This window comes from Ptychodera flava, chromosome 10 (genome assembly GCF_041260155.1).
Source record: "Ptychodera flava strain L36383 chromosome 10, AS_Pfla_20210202, whole genome shotgun sequence".
Lineage (NCBI taxonomy): Eukaryota > Metazoa > Hemichordata > Enteropneusta > Ptychoderidae > Ptychodera > Ptychodera flava.
The window spans coordinates 38,548,322-38,564,125 of record NC_091937.1 but is presented as its reverse complement, the minus strand read 5'-3'; the positions used below and the strand labels follow the sequence as shown (position 1 = coordinate 38,564,125).

The window sequence follows — 15,804 nt, the reverse complement described above, 5'->3', positions numbered from 1 at the left end:
CAGATTAAGGATGAACGCTCACCGCTAGGTGTGGCTGGAGTTTGAAATATTGGTGGTAAATTGCTTCTTGTGTCCAAATTTCCATTTCATGGAGGTCTTTTAAGTTTCTTCTGAAGGGCTGTAAAATCAGACACTGTATTTGATTGTAATGTAACAACAATGCATGCCTTTTTCCACTTTCTCATGGCCGCGTTGACAGCAAAGGTTGTTAGAACTTGTCAACATGCCAAGATGGACACAGCAGAACAGTTATGCATGAACTACAATGGAAATGAACATCTTGATGCAAACGTTACTGATATTATTGTGAGCAAATCATGCAATGGATTCAACTACTGAAATTAAAACTAGTGTAATGTGATATTAAATTAACTGAAGTTTCAATGAAATTGAAAGTTACTGTTTTCAGTTATGCGTGATTACACCAATAGATTACTTTTTGACGGCAAAATTTATGAAAATATTTGCTGCAAGGGTATATTGTGGCCAAAGGCAGCCACTTTTGCAAATCTGACACTCTGCCTTGTGTGTATACAGGTATAACTTTGTAGATTCTCAGATAGGGAATGTAGACACTGGGTCCACTCAACATGTGACTTGTGAACCAAAGAGAGTAAACAAAAAGGGTAAACATTGTCAGCAATTATGGTGGGAGAGTTTACAAACCTTAGCTGCCAGGTAGTCACAGTATTCAGTGTATTTTATGTGGTTTTACTGAACAACCAAATTATGCTCTCTTTCTTTAAAACATATGTTGCTCAGGTGGCGTCTTTAGTACAAGTGAATGATCAAACCCCCAAATGAGACAATATCTTGTGTGATGTACAGTAGGTCTGACTCTGGTATGTCTGTAAGAAACTTTTGTTCTTTTTTTTGACAACAAACGCTTTCATTGGAATTCTGGAACATTCATTCTGTATGGGGCAAATAGTTGGCAGGAAAGTAATTTTTGATGAAATGCACAGGAACTGTATGAAATGAAGTGCTCAGGAACTGTATAAATGTACGATTTTTAATCATGAGCTGATCATGTATGTGTGCATGTCCAATCCGATATGACTTGGAAAGTAAAACAGAAGAATTCTGTATGATTCCTGTGAATTTTTTGTGGTATATATTATGTTGTACATGTATGTTGGGCTGACACATTGAAATATCCTGGAATTCATCTCGCGCCAGTTTATAAGTACTTTGTCATTGAGAAAACGTGATTACAACCAGGGATTGAATCCACAGTGCATGTAATCCTAATCTGATAACAATATATGTTAAGACCATTTCAATAAGACTTACAAGGGATCAATGCTTTCTTGATCTGCCGTGAGCTTCACATGGGTGACAATAGCCTTGGTCTGTGGCATATGGTTTCTCTGAAAGTTCAGTCAAAGTAAGGATTTTTTTCACTTTTTACCTTTAAGGTAGCATGCACTTCGAAAGTAAAAGACTTCAACTTTCACTCAAAATTACCTTAGTGAAACTTTCAACCATTCTCCTATCAAATCAACAATAAAAATTGGACCAAAAAACCCAAATTGTCCATAATTTAGAGATATTTGACATTCAAGGCCCGCTACCCATGTGTTAACGCTATGGGAAAAAATTAAAATTTAGAAACATACTCATCAAATTAAATCACTGTAAATTTCCCTCATAACTTTTTACTGTAAATGCCATCTTATTGCAAGTATAGTACATCAAAAACTGAATGCTAAATATTGTTTTCAATACATTTGTTGATCATTTTACAAAACAATAAGAAGACAATCACTGATTAAGGACATATGTAACTCTTTTTGTGGCGTTTTCCAAAAATTTCAAAGTGGTGAAAGTAAGAATGACCATTCATAGGGACACTGCTTTCATTTCCCACTACCATGCCATATGAATGTGATACTCCATAAAACCTGTGTTGTACATCATGAAATGAAAAAGATAAGTTAAAATTGTCCAAAATATACACAAAACGAAATAATAATGATCATGGGAATTGGGTCAATGTGATCTACAATGTGTATGGTTATAACAAGTGTCATTAAGAAAGTTGAAATGCTGAGCATCAATTCATTCATAGTGGTTACTCAAACTGTCAACACTACATTTTATGTTCCTGAATAACAATGGAAAAAATCTGCCGGTACTTTGACTTTATTTACTATCGTTCCTAAAACTGTGATTAGATAAAAGAGGCATACAATCGTAATGGCTACTGGGAATAACATTGTAATGGTTGTTTTTGTAGTTTGATAGAGACCATAATTGAGCATTCCGATGGTTCTCCCATCAGACTTAAATATCGGAATTACGGATAGTATTGAATTCTCTGCATAATTGAATTGTGTGAACAAAACATGGGAAAGGGGCAATAACAGTCGTAAAAAGCTTTGTGCGAATCCAGTAGTTTACCAAAATACATTATGTGTCATAATGGGTACATTATGTAATGAGGATAAAACGATCTGTTAGAGAATTGCAATAGCCACGACACAGCCATCTATACATCACCTGAAATACCAAGTGTTTTCAGAGCTTTATGATATTAGAAAGTTCACAGATCAGTGACAGAAATTTTCACTAGCTTTAATTGCTGTTGTTCATTAAACACTAAATACTGTACACATATCAAGCAATTACTTACTTTTTATGTACATTATTGCTTGCCCTTTGCATGTTTCTTTTGGTATTTTCTATGTTCATTGAAGATCTCTCATCCCTAATACAATGATTCTTTTGGTTGCTCATCGTATGAAATTCATCAACCAACCCCAGTTTTAGAATTCTCTAATATCTTGTAGATATGTGCTAATATTATCGTTTACTTTCCACAGCTATCCCAGTCCTTCCAATTTTTCCAGACTCAGTTTGTAAAATAATATACTTATTGAAACAATTCTTTCAACTAGACAGTAAGGAATGAATAGCGCTGATCGCAAATGACGTCACATTTTCTCTCATTAATATGCATAAAATTAATATTTGTCTGCATTTTCAGCATAAACGACGAAAAGATAACCTGCTAGTGTTACAATTGCTACAAAAAGTCAAACTGGTTCATGTGAATTTATGGTTTTGACGACAAGCTACAACAACAGCCACGCATACAAAATTTGTCCGAATGTCAGGCAGCATTGTCCGAAGACGTGTGCATGCAGCTATATTTACTAACGAACCTGAAATCGTGATCAATGCTATTAATGATCTAAAAATCTGTATTATGAGTCATCATAAAACCATATTCAGAAACCATGTCTGGACAGAATTCCATATCGTTTGTAATATGTTTTAAAGAAAACAATTATGGTCTAAATTGATTAGAAAAAGAAAAAAGATCAATAAGAGTCAATAACAAGGTTTATTTTCCTTCCATGCAATACTGCATTAAATGAATTATTATTGTACAACTGTTGGTAGCTCTGTACAGACAGACTTTAATGGACCATTGGCTGTAACATTTAATGATATTCTTACTAATATTGTTTTTCGTTTAAACTGCAGTTTCTTCTTCTACTCTTAAAAGCATGTTGAGGTACACAGTAATACACATGTCAACTCAACCTCTGCATGTCTAGACTGCAATGTTATTGTTGATAAGTGAATTTTGGTCTGGACTAGAATTTAAATGTCAATAATAACAGTGAATTTTACATATATAGACACTGTGTGCATATTTGATGTGTTAGCACACTTTGGGGAGTAGAACAAGAAAGTGTAGTCATTTGACATGAAAAACAAATATGGTGACAAAAATCATCCAAAGTTACAGTTAATGGCCCCATTAGATAAACAAATGTACATGATGATGATGCTGCTCTCAAAGTTGATCACAGGAGAGTAGCATTTCAAGTAAACGACTCATCCAAATATGATAATGACTTTTGAGATATCACAGTGTATTGATACGCACCAAACTACTGTTTTGTTCTATTCACAGGATACCAGACTGTGAAGAAGATGATTTTACAAAGGGCAGTCTGAACAGTTCAAATAATAGTACTGACTTGGTGAGTCAATATTTTTTGGCGCATTTTGTTATTGATGATAGTGTATATCATCTTCTAGATACATTCTGCTGATCAATCACTGGATCAACAGTCCCAGCAGTGTATGCTATCAGAGTTGAAACTAAACAGATTGTAGAAGTTACAAATTTGTATCAATTTTCACATGGTTCCAAGTGTATTAAGGTAGAATGCGCCTCAGGGATAGATACTCTGGCTCTCAAATTTTTTCGATACTTTTCTGGTATTAATTTGTGGGGGATCATTTTAAAGCTCTTTGAGTAAGAAAATTTTCACTGCCTTAGTTTTTCAAAAATCAAAAATTACTTTTCCTCATAGAGTTAACATACCGTAGGAATGGCAGTCGTAGTGAATTTCAGATATTAGTTGAAATGCTAGGTAATTTGTTTCTCAGTACCAAAGTTTGCACAGTGACCCCTGATTTGTATTCTTGATTTGGTAAAAGAATAGTTGAAAGTTTCATTGGTGAAAGCTTGACCACAAGTTTGTCTTTCATTGTCGAGGCGCATACCTCCTTATCGAGACACTGTGTAGATTTTATTGATTGCAATACCAGCTGTAGTAGGGATACATTCACTTGTTTATTTGTTTATTACTGTCATAGTCAAGGAAACTCTGCAATCTATTTCAAGACAAACAAAAACAGAGATGCATACACTAAACAAAGATGCCTCCTAGTAGTGAGAATTTGGTACATTTTCTATTTTAATCTTTGGCCTTGTGATTGTAAAACAAGGCATGCACTGAGAATTTGGTACATTTTCTATTTTAATCTTTGGCCTTGTGATTGTAAAACAAGGCATGCACTGATTGGAATTTTCAGAATCTGACACCCATTAATTAGGTAATGAACAGACAGTATCAATCAAAGAGTGACCCCATTTAGACATTTCATCACTTGAATGCGAAATGTCTTCATGTATGCCATGAATTAAATTTGCCATAGTTTTCACAGCAATATCATAAAGACAGATAATTACAAAATACATATCCCGAGTAGTGTTCACACCCACGCCTCATCTACAGCTCTGCACAGCATTGCTCAGATGTAATTCTAGTTTGTCTCACTTGGCATGACTGTTGTCACAACCTTTGGAGGAGGAGGAGGGGGGGGGGGGGTCCTCCAGCTCTATGCACTCAATCCCTAATTCCAGTTTGATCCAGGCACCTCTGTTTTCAGAGAAACCAAATCTCTCAGACAAACATGACAAATATACTTCTTCACACAAAACCAATTGTATCATTCAGGTAGCACTCACCTAGTCCCCGGTAAAACTTAGCCAAAAATAGCACAAACTCTTTGTCAGAATTCTATACACTCCACCAATCATCACAATTACTTGTTTGATAGAGGTTGTTTTGCCCCATGGGATGATATGATCATAATATAACTGAGTCATCAAATTCTCTGAAACATTTTGGAGGTTGATCTATTGATCTATTCTTTTTGTTCGTCTGCCAACACTAAGTATGTTGACGAAAGATTTCCCGTCCTGTCGAACAGTGTTCCCTGTTACGTAATCCCAGTGTTAACCCAGAGGCTAAATTTCTGTATGACGTACTGCATTGAAACCTATCTTAGAACTCCCACATAAAGAAAGACAATAAAATCCCAATACACTCTTTCACATTGTAAAATCCAATAAAAGTAAGTCTGCATGTTTGTAGCTCTTTTTATGAAAGCGATGGATGTTGAAGACAGTTTTGTTATTGTTTCAGACATGGGCACTATCTTAGCTTGGATTTCTACCATATACTACAGAGTTCACATACACCAAATGTTAATACTTCTCAGTATTACACTGTAGCTGTCTTTACATTCAAATTTCAAGGTTGTTTCAGAAAGTATCTTCTATGTACCTGTGTCTACATACTGCATCTTCCTTCCCATGGACAGGTATTGTTATATTGTAGTCTTGAGATCAAAGTTACGCAACTATAAAAATATCATTTTCACTGGAATTTGACCTCTATTACTCAATATTATCATTATTCCAGTATCATAATCAGAATTGTAATAAGTTATGTATTTTCTGTAAAAATAAAAAGTTATTATGGTGTGTTATTGAAGGTGTTTAGCTGATTTGACAATATACTATGCAAGTCACTGCAGATAAAAAACTTGCCAATTAAGCCAAAACATCATGGATGGTACTGATCTATATGTGGGAAACTGCAGTTTCAGACCATATTCAATCCTATCTTTTTGGCATATTCCACCTGTAGAACACCATCATATTAGTTGAGGCCAATGAGCATATTGTCCAAAGACATCACTGAAAGAAGTATGAGATAATCCTCAGTGCTACATCTATAATCCATGTATGATACGCTAATTCTGATTGGTTGATTGTCTGTGATCATTTACAGAGCTTTGATGATGTGGAACCAATGGTGGTAGCCGAAGGAACCGCAGTATGGGAGAACCTTGGAGAGGGGATGTTAACCAAGGTAACACTGCCTGACAATCAGAGTACAGTTGTTAAAATTAGACCTGGTATGCTGGTTCAAGATGTACTTTACAATTGCTGTATGGTAAGTCAATCCAAATTTTTTCATTACTTGACCCATTCACCACCATGGTTTGGCCCAAACCTATTGTTATCAATGGTCATTGTGGACCTGTTTACAGGGAATTAGGGGTGAACAGGTCAGAAGTTTATATGACTATATTGCCTCACCCATCGCACACTCTTTGAGTCGATAGTGTCTGGGACACACCAACATAGTTTCTTGGATAGAAAAACCTTTAGAGGAAAAAGTAACTAATATGATCTGCACAATTAATATCAAGATTTTATGGGAATTTTTTGCAATTTCACTTTCTGTAGTATGTATATTGCTAGTACTTTACCATTGATAAAATAGGAACAAGCCTCTGTTTCAGTGGAAAATATAAATGATGCCTCACATAAAATAAAAATATCAAATGAAAAATGTTGTGTGTAAAAATTTGCTTTAAAACTTGTTGGGAAGTTAAATAATTTTTTACATGTGTCATTTAATTACAGAAACGGCAGATGGATTATCAGAATTACTACATTGCACTGAGAAAGTCCACAACTGCAGGACTTAAGCAATACGTACCTGATAGATATGTATTTATGGATAAACAGGTAGGTACTCAAAGTTATAAATCATTAGCTGTAGTAGTCTTTCATTTCAATGATAGGGAAATTCACTGAAGGTAGATGAATGGTGGTATGATATACCATGTTACTGTCACTAGAGGGCGCTCTATTCAAAATTTTGAACTTTTTGGCATTATCAATTTTAATACTCATTTATTGCTGTGTTTTTTTCAGGAGTATGATGAAATTGAAGTATTAGCAAAGAGTATACATCAAGTGGAGTTGTATAAATACACAGATGATCCCATGATGACGTTTGGTGAGTAGTTTGGTCATTGCCTGTTTGCTTTTTTTAGTAGCACAAGGTTTTTTGTGTCAAAAGGACATGGGAATGAGGAAAATGAGTGTAGAATGAAGTCTCATTTTCCTTGCCAGTGTTTGCTGGCTTCATAAATAATCTCAGGGAGTTCTTTAGTCTTGTATTGTCAGTAATCGAAAAATACTGTTGAAGAAAAGTCTACATGTACTTTTGCTTGTCAAAATCCCAAAACTGATCATGAATATGCTGTTAAGCCAATCTTGAAAAAGTGTTTCAAGTTTAGTTTATATGAACTTAACTCAAAAATTTGCATTTTGATAATTTAACAAAAGTTTAACGTTTCAACAATGTAATGTGTGTAGGTATAATACATCACATTCAGGTAAACTCCACACAGTCAGATATTTTACAATCACTGACACAATTTTGTTTAATTTTCTAAGGTTTTAGCATTGAAGCAGAGCTTGGAGATGACTCTGAGGAAGAAGACCAGCTTTGTGTTTTTATCAGTGAAATTCAACCAGCTGGACTGGCCTACCATCAAGGTAAGGTTTTGCTCTACTTTTTGTTGGTATAAGCCAGGTGTTATTACTGTACAGATTTGTCTATTTTGACATCAGTTTATGAACTTGACCTTATCCCTCAGGTCCTAGGCTGTCCTTGCACATCCAATATTGAATTAAAAAAATTAGGCTTCGGTCAAACAAATATGATATAAATGGAGGGTTAATTTACAGACTGTACATACTGGTTTAGTGCTAGGTATTATGGTTTTTCTCTTGTGAAACACACATGTAAAAGTATAATTATGGTATATGCCATGAATATAACTCAAAATCTCTTCCAGGCTTCTAGCACAGGGTAGATAGAGTGTATTGGCAAACAAATTCATGCCTGGTATATTTACCCAGAACTTTCAGTATGTCTGCCGCAAAAAATCACTTTCATACGGGTATCTGTGTTTGGTCTGGAATCCAGCTATCCTCAATCAATGTAAGCATTTCAGTTTTGTCATGGTGGGAATTTGAGCTTATAGCATCACTATGGCAACTAACCTTGAAATGTTTGATTTTCCATCAGATTTACAAGTTGGCGATGAACTTTTAGTAATCAACGGCAAAGTGGTCTGTGATCTGGATATGCTTTACATTGAACAGCTTATTCAGCAAGAGACAGCTCTCACACTGACTGTGAGATCCTGTCGCAAAGTCTACATCCAATCAGAAATAGCCAAGGAGACGGATCAGTACATAGATCAGCTGACACTACCGCCCCCTCCAACACAGTTTAGGATCAGCGATAACTTGATTGATGACCTGATAGTTCCAGCTCCCAGTGGTGAGTTTGTTTAACCCTTTCGTTACAATGGTTTGGTCCATCCGTTGTTACCAACGGCGATTGTGAACCACTTTACAAGAAACTGAAGTGAACAGGCTACAGCTTCCATTTGCCTGGCATTTCTTGAAATTGAGTGTTACTGTCAAAACCACTGCTTTCCTTTATTTGGTGTCAGAGATTATAAATTTCTTCACTGTTATCAGTGCAAAGGTCGTTACCCCATCACTGATTAAGTTCAAATCTGCAATCAGTGTTGACAATCATATTATACAATGCAATGCATGGGAAGACAGTTTGATCTTCACATTCATTAGTGGGTGAACACCCCTTGAAGGACAAACTATCAAGTCAAGGAGAGGCAGATATTTTCTCATCGGAATTGCTTGTAAAGACCATTTTTGAGGAACAGACTTCAACCTGCTCAGTGTTACAGTTGTCTACGAATCCATAAAGTTAGTATCCGGTGAGTTGATTATTTTGCTGTATAATGAGCTGACTGCTGAACAAGTTTTCAAGGGATGTTCACTGGCCCTGTTCTATTGTGTATGGGCATTGACACTGTGTGTGTCAAAGGTTAAAGCTCTCTCCGGACACTTATCAAGAACCGAATGAACTCTAATGGACACTGATTGCAGTTATAGTGTTTAAATTTAGACTTGTACATTTTAGTTGCTTTTAGTAGTTGTATTTTATGCTACCTTGAGTGAGTTAGTAACTGTTCCAAAGCATATTCAGTAAGGTAAGGTTGTTATGCAAATCAGATCTTGTAAACAAAGTAATTGTTCAGTCATTGTTAGAGAGCATTTAATAGATATGTCACACAACTTTAACCATGAATTTGACCTTTGACCTCAGTCTTTCTGAGTGTGAATTTTGTTTCTTGTTTTGGTATCTTTCTTTGTTTCAGTAAATCGTTCAGTCAGAGAATTAGTTATTCTCAATCTGCAAAGGCATGCTTATATTCAAATAAACAACGTGATTCAAAGATAGGATATTTGCTTCATCTTATTGAAGAGGGAACACATTACGGAATATCATTTGTAGACCTGTTGCACAGTAGTCACAGACAGATTTAATTTGAGTCTGAAGGAAATTGTTTGTAGCTATATTGAGAATAAACATTGTCATTGTCTGGTATAATTTCATTTATGTTTATTTCTCATACCAGGCCATTTTTTTTTTTGCCATCATTGATGATATTTTGAAACTTGTTAATCAAAAAGCTGCCCTTACCAAAATTATTTCTACTGCAAATTTGCCGTAAGTTTGCTGCAAATTTGCAGCAAGCATATAGCTTGCAGGAAGGAGTTGCAGAAGTTTGCAGGTAGATGTGACCCTCCTGCAAACCCTTAAGTCAGTTTGCAGCAAATTTGCGGTAAACGACTAAGTTGCTGCAAATTTGCGGCAAACCAGATTATTGCAGCTGCAAATATGCAGCAACACATGATTGACATATTTCCCACTATTTCATTACCAGGGAGTACACACTACACACTGAGTACTGTTGCACTTTGTTACCAGTCATGTGTAAGCAACATAAAATTGATCTTTCATTTATATTTTATGTTCATTTATTTCATAACAGACAATCCACTTTTTAAATTATAATAACTGGTAATGCTAGATAATGAACAGCTTCAGTTATGCTGGTGAAAGCATTGCATGGATATAGAGTGCATCTATAGTATAAACTGTAGTGACATGATGTAATAAAAGTGCCCTTTGACAATCTGGTTGGGTAAGGATCGAAAACTGAATTTTTAGGGAAACAAATTTTTAAAACAGGGACTTGTCTGTCTTGCAAGTTACACCCTGTATTTTCTGCAAATGATACCAAAATGCAAACAGTTTGGAACGAAATGTGCGTTTGATGATCTGTAAGGACACGTCGTAGACTTTTGTTTCTGCAAATCTGTACGGTAATGTTTCCGCTACTACCTCCAAGCAGAGTAGTGGCTGTGCTCCAAGCTATTCATCCCATCAACATAGTACACATATACGGTACGTACAATGCACTGCAGCTAAGTTACAGTCTGTCCCATCGATGCCGCTGACAAAATGTCGCCTTCTGATAACATGGGTCGAGGTAAAAGGCTTTTGTCCATGTTTTCAGCGTTAGAGTTATATTGCGAGCACAAATTTGAGGTTTAGCCATCCCGAGTCGCTGTACGAAAATTCAAAGCGCCGCTTCACCAACGTCCAACACGTCCTGTGTATCAGCTGCGAGCAGCCGACATGTTTACACTCTCCGGTCACGGTTCGCTGATCACTGCGTCTCACGTGACTAGCTAGACGCAGCACGTGTGCTTGTCACGGAGGCGGGGACCAGCCAACGGTCACGGTTCATCAAGGTCAATTCGCGCATTGATATTGATTCTTCGTGCTGAAGAATTTTTACTCTCTTTTAGTCTTTCTATGATAAAAATAACCATTTTCATTAACTAATAAATTAAATGCTATATTAAGTATGAAATATAACGGATTGGTGCAGATGTAGAGTCAATTCCAGTATTAAAAACGGGACTACATTATCAATCGCGTAATGATTTATAGATCCACTTCCGTTATCGTCATGAGGCTTGATCGGCGCGAAGTTAGATTTTAGTACCATCGGCCAGTGTCGGCTGCGTGCTTGTGAGCAGGGAGTTTTCTAGTGGACAATTTCTGGATCTTTCTATGGAATCGCCAGCCAAATGACATCACATAGTTGCAAAAACGTGTATACAGTACCAGGGACAGGCGGAGTTCTAAATTTGTGAACGCGAGCGGCAGTAAAGATGCCGACTATATTTTCCGAGTACGGTATTTACACACAGCACGGTGAGACCTGCAACCGGACCGGAATCGTCCAGCGTCTGCGAGCCGTTCAGAAATGTAAGTCAATGTACCGTTCGTCTGTACATCGATCTCTATAATTATGTTCTGTAATCGTTGTATTGCAATCTTTACCTAAACATAAATTTTCGTTGAGTACAGTACTGATTCATACTGAATTCACTTTCGTTTCACAACAGTTACTTACAGTAAGTGCTGAGATTTTTGCAGATTCTCGCCGTCGTGTATGTAAACAACATACGGCGGGTTGTCCGCTGTCGGACATTTTAATCATTATTAATTTAATTTCGATCATGAATATTTATGCATTTTCTGCTTCAATTTTTCAACTTGATTTTGTCTCATTTTCAGATAATTATCGATTTCTTTCATGAAATTTACAATGTTTGGTCAAACGGTAAAGACTTACACTCTTCCCTGAACGATTTATATTTTTCAGAATCCATTGCTGGTACACTAAAGGGGACAAGAAATTCAGAGAACAGAAAGCCAAATCGCAGCCTTTGACAGTAATGTAAATGTTACATGAAACTTCTCAAGTCAAAAGAAAATCTTGACATGATCATGACACTTATGTGGCATGAAATGAACATGGCATATAAAATAAATTGTACCGCAATTGAATTTAACCTTTTTTTCTCTGTCATCTTTTTGTTTATAATAACTTTATTTGCGCTGACCATTGTTTCTCGTGAAACTGGTATTTCAGAGTTTAGTTGGATAAATAATATTTATATATTGGCGGACTGTGGACAGCACAAGATGTATTTTATCCAACTAAACTCTGAAATCCCAGTTTCACGAGAAACAATGGTCAGCGCAAATAAAATAATTTGCTGTACGGAGTGTGCGGCAAATTTTCAGTAACATTCAAATTAATTTGCCGCAAGTTTGCTGCAAGGATTGTGCCGCAAATTTGCTGCAAAGAGTTTGCAGCAACGTTGCGGCAGGGAGTTTGCTGCATATTTGCAGCAAGTTCACAAGAAACCTAATTTGCATCTGAAAAATGAACCACCCGCATATTTGCGGCAAATAGTTTGCTGCAAATTTACTGCAAAGCTTGCTGGCAAATTTGCAGTAACAGTTTGCGGGAGGCCTAAAATTTCGGTAAGGGTGCTGTTATGGTAGAGCATATTACATCCAAAAGGATGAAATGTCATATTATTACAATACTGTACATACACCCTTTCACCCCCCATTTCAACAAATATAAGTCCACACACCCAATTGATAACAATGGGATATGCCATTACTCTGACATTTTATGACATCATCATTAAAGGAATTATTAATATCTTTTCTGTCCTTATCTGTCCTTACGCACAATGATAGTTAGGAAGGGCATACAATATGACAAGCAGTTGTAAGTTCCATGGCTGTTCGCCACATGGCTCTGAAAGCATGGAACATGGCTGTCTTAATGTTGAAAATATGAAAGTGTCTTTTTCTGAGTATTGTTTTCTGTAAAATGATCATGAATTGGATCATCACTTATCATTTTCCCTGTCATTATTACACACTCAATCTATTGAATGAAATCATTCTTATCTGTGTGTTTATTTCACACAAAAACCTAATGAGTCAGTAGCTTTGAGTTTTGGCGTTTTTTTACTGTGTTTTTAATGCCAATTACAGTTTCATGTCCTGCTCCCTATAGCATATTGAGATACACAGGGTTGAGCATGTCCACTCAGCCTGTACATGTTCAGACTTCATTGTGATTGTTGACAAGTGCATTCTGGTTGGAACTAGAATTCAAATATTAAATATTGATTGTGAGTTTATCATGCTTCTTTTAACCTTTTGACCTTTCAGAATTTGATGAGTGTCAGAGTCCAGAGAGACTACGTACGCCACGCAGAGTCAAAGAGGAAGTGATTCCGGACATTCCTTCTGACCAAAAATTCCCGGAACTCACCAATGAGCAGATTGACGCCCTCTTGCAGAATGCAGAGCAGGTGACGGAATTCTGCCGAAAGCTGCAGATCAAAGTGGAGACGACTGAGATCGACGGCTTCAAGGAGATAGAGGAGAAATTAGAAATGTCGACGAAACACGTTTCTCAAGCGCAGAAACTGCGCAAGGTTATACTGGAACTGATCAACACTGAGAGATCCTATGTGAAGGATTTGAACTGTTTGATGTTGAGGTATCTGGAACCACTCCAAAATGAAACTTTTCTCACAGCAGATGAGGTTCGTTCAACCAGTTTTTAAACAATCATTTTCTTTATTGTGTCATTTTTTTGCCAGGATTTACCATCACAGTGTCAGCTGTCCTTGATTATGTATTATGCGAGTAATTCCTATGCACGGCTGGTTACCCCAGCTATTGTGTCTGTTTGAGATGAGCTGATTTAATCCTCTTGTAATCCCAAGTTTCAGTCATTTAAAACTGTGATTACAGTATGTGAAGGTTTTGAATAGGGAACACGAGATAGAATCGTGACAGCGATTTTATTTCATTGCCATTTCACTGTGTGCGAATGTTTACTTCGTAAACCTTACATTTCTCTGAAATCATGTTTCATTTACAAATTACTTTTCATAGTTTTTGCATATTTTGAAAAGTTGAAGGGTGAGAATCAAAAAATATTTACCTAAAATTTCACAAAAATCAAGATTCTGAAATTTTAATGGTCTTCTGGCAAAATTTAGAGAAGAAATGTCGCCATCAGCTTTATGCTCATACTTATAACATAAATGTGAAGATTTTCAGACCAACAAAGTATCAAAAACATTGTTGTTACCAAATCGTGTGTTTGAGCATTATTATGCAAATTTATTCATGACTCCTCCATTGCAGATCAGTGGTCTATGTGAAACTAATCTTTTTATCTGAGAAAAATATTTTCTGCCAAATTACTTGGTATTTTCAAACATGCTTAGCCTAATTAACCTTCTTCAGTGAAATCTCAACTAAACATAATCACTGATTGTCTTATTCTTATTGACTATGTTTTTTTCCTTCACCAATAATCAGCTGGATGCATTGTTCGGTAACATCAAGGATATTGTGACTTTTCAAGAGATGTTCTTGCACAGTCTGGAAGAAGCAATTGAGTTGGAACGGAATTTCTACGATCTTGAATTGGCATCTGACTTCAGGGTAAGATCACAGTTCATGTATAATGTATGCTTTCATTTTAACTGAATAAATTTACTATAATATGTCAAACCTGGAATTCGAACAGACCATGGTACAAACAAACCCACGCATGCAAACGTGCATACAAATACATGCATTTTCATATGCGCTTGTACACAAGGGTTGCTTTGTACTGCCATCACATGATCTTTTTGGCATACTGAGTCTGCAGAACACATTATGTTCTTTTTATTCCAGAGTAGAACCATTCCATTTAAGTAGATTCACACTCACTATTGATAACAATGAGCTTGGGCCAAACCCAACCTTGGGAAGTAAAACGGTTAGGGTAGATTTATGATAGAAATCAGAATTAAACAATGGTATTTTTTCGATAAAACTATCTTTTGTTCTGTTTTTGTCGGTTTCATGTGTACGTGTAATGTAGAGGACAACTTTCACCAATACTTTGCCCATGGAAATTTTTAACTCTTCTCTTTTAAAGTTGAAAATAGATACAAAGGGTTGTTTTTGTAACTCTTAGTTGGGAAGAAAATTACATTAGATTACCGATATTTGAAATTAAAATCAGTTGCCATTCTCTGCATTAGTGCAATGGGAAAAATTGAATTCATTATTTTCACAAAAATACACAATGAAAGCTCAGTTTTCTTTGTAACTATAATGTACCAGCCTAAAGATAAGTAGATACAAGCTGAGGATCAGCTATGATTTCTGAGATTTGGTGAGTTCTAAAATCCATCAATTCACCTGATTTACTCTGTCTATGGAGTATTGACATAACTGTGTCAAATTTCATCCCTCTTTTGTCACTCTAATAACACTGAAATGGAATTAAGGTAGAATGCGCCTTGGGCACAGATATCCAACTTTCTATTTTCTTCTGTACTTTTCTAATTTGCCACTTGTTGGGGCTCATTTCAAAGCTCTTGGAGTAAAAAAAAATTCATAGTCTTAGTTTTTCAATATCAAAAATTTTATATTTTCCCATAGAGTTAACAAAGGGATGGCAGCCATTTTGAATTTCAAATATCAGTAAATGAACCAAACTTTGCACAGTGACCCAAGATTTTTATATCTGAATGGTTGACAGTTTCGCTGAGGAAAATTTCAGCAA

General features: G+C 36.1%; 1 protein-coding gene across 12 annotated transcripts in view; it reads left to right on the top strand.

The window, feature by feature from the left end:
• The window catches only part of LOC139142713 (protein still life, isoforms C/SIF type 2-like), an 88,144-nt gene that overhangs the window by 60,378 nt on the left and 11,962 nt on the right, over positions 1-15,804 (top strand). For all 12 annotated transcript variants that reach the window (XM_070712783.1, XM_070712792.1, XM_070712788.1 and 9 more), the window contains 8 exons: positions 3,929-3,998; positions 6,387-6,551; positions 7,028-7,132; positions 7,322-7,406; positions 7,850-7,951; positions 8,487-8,744; positions 13,395-13,774; positions 14,562-14,687. In XM_070712783.1, the coding sequence (XP_070568884.1) occupies positions 3,929-3,998; positions 6,387-6,551; positions 7,028-7,132; positions 7,322-7,406; positions 7,850-7,951; positions 8,487-8,744; positions 13,395-13,774; positions 14,562-14,687 (1,291 nt within the window). The remainder of the gene's footprint in view (positions 1-3,928; positions 3,999-6,386; positions 6,552-7,027; positions 7,133-7,321; positions 7,407-7,849; positions 7,952-8,486; positions 8,745-13,394; positions 13,775-14,561; positions 14,688-15,804) is intronic.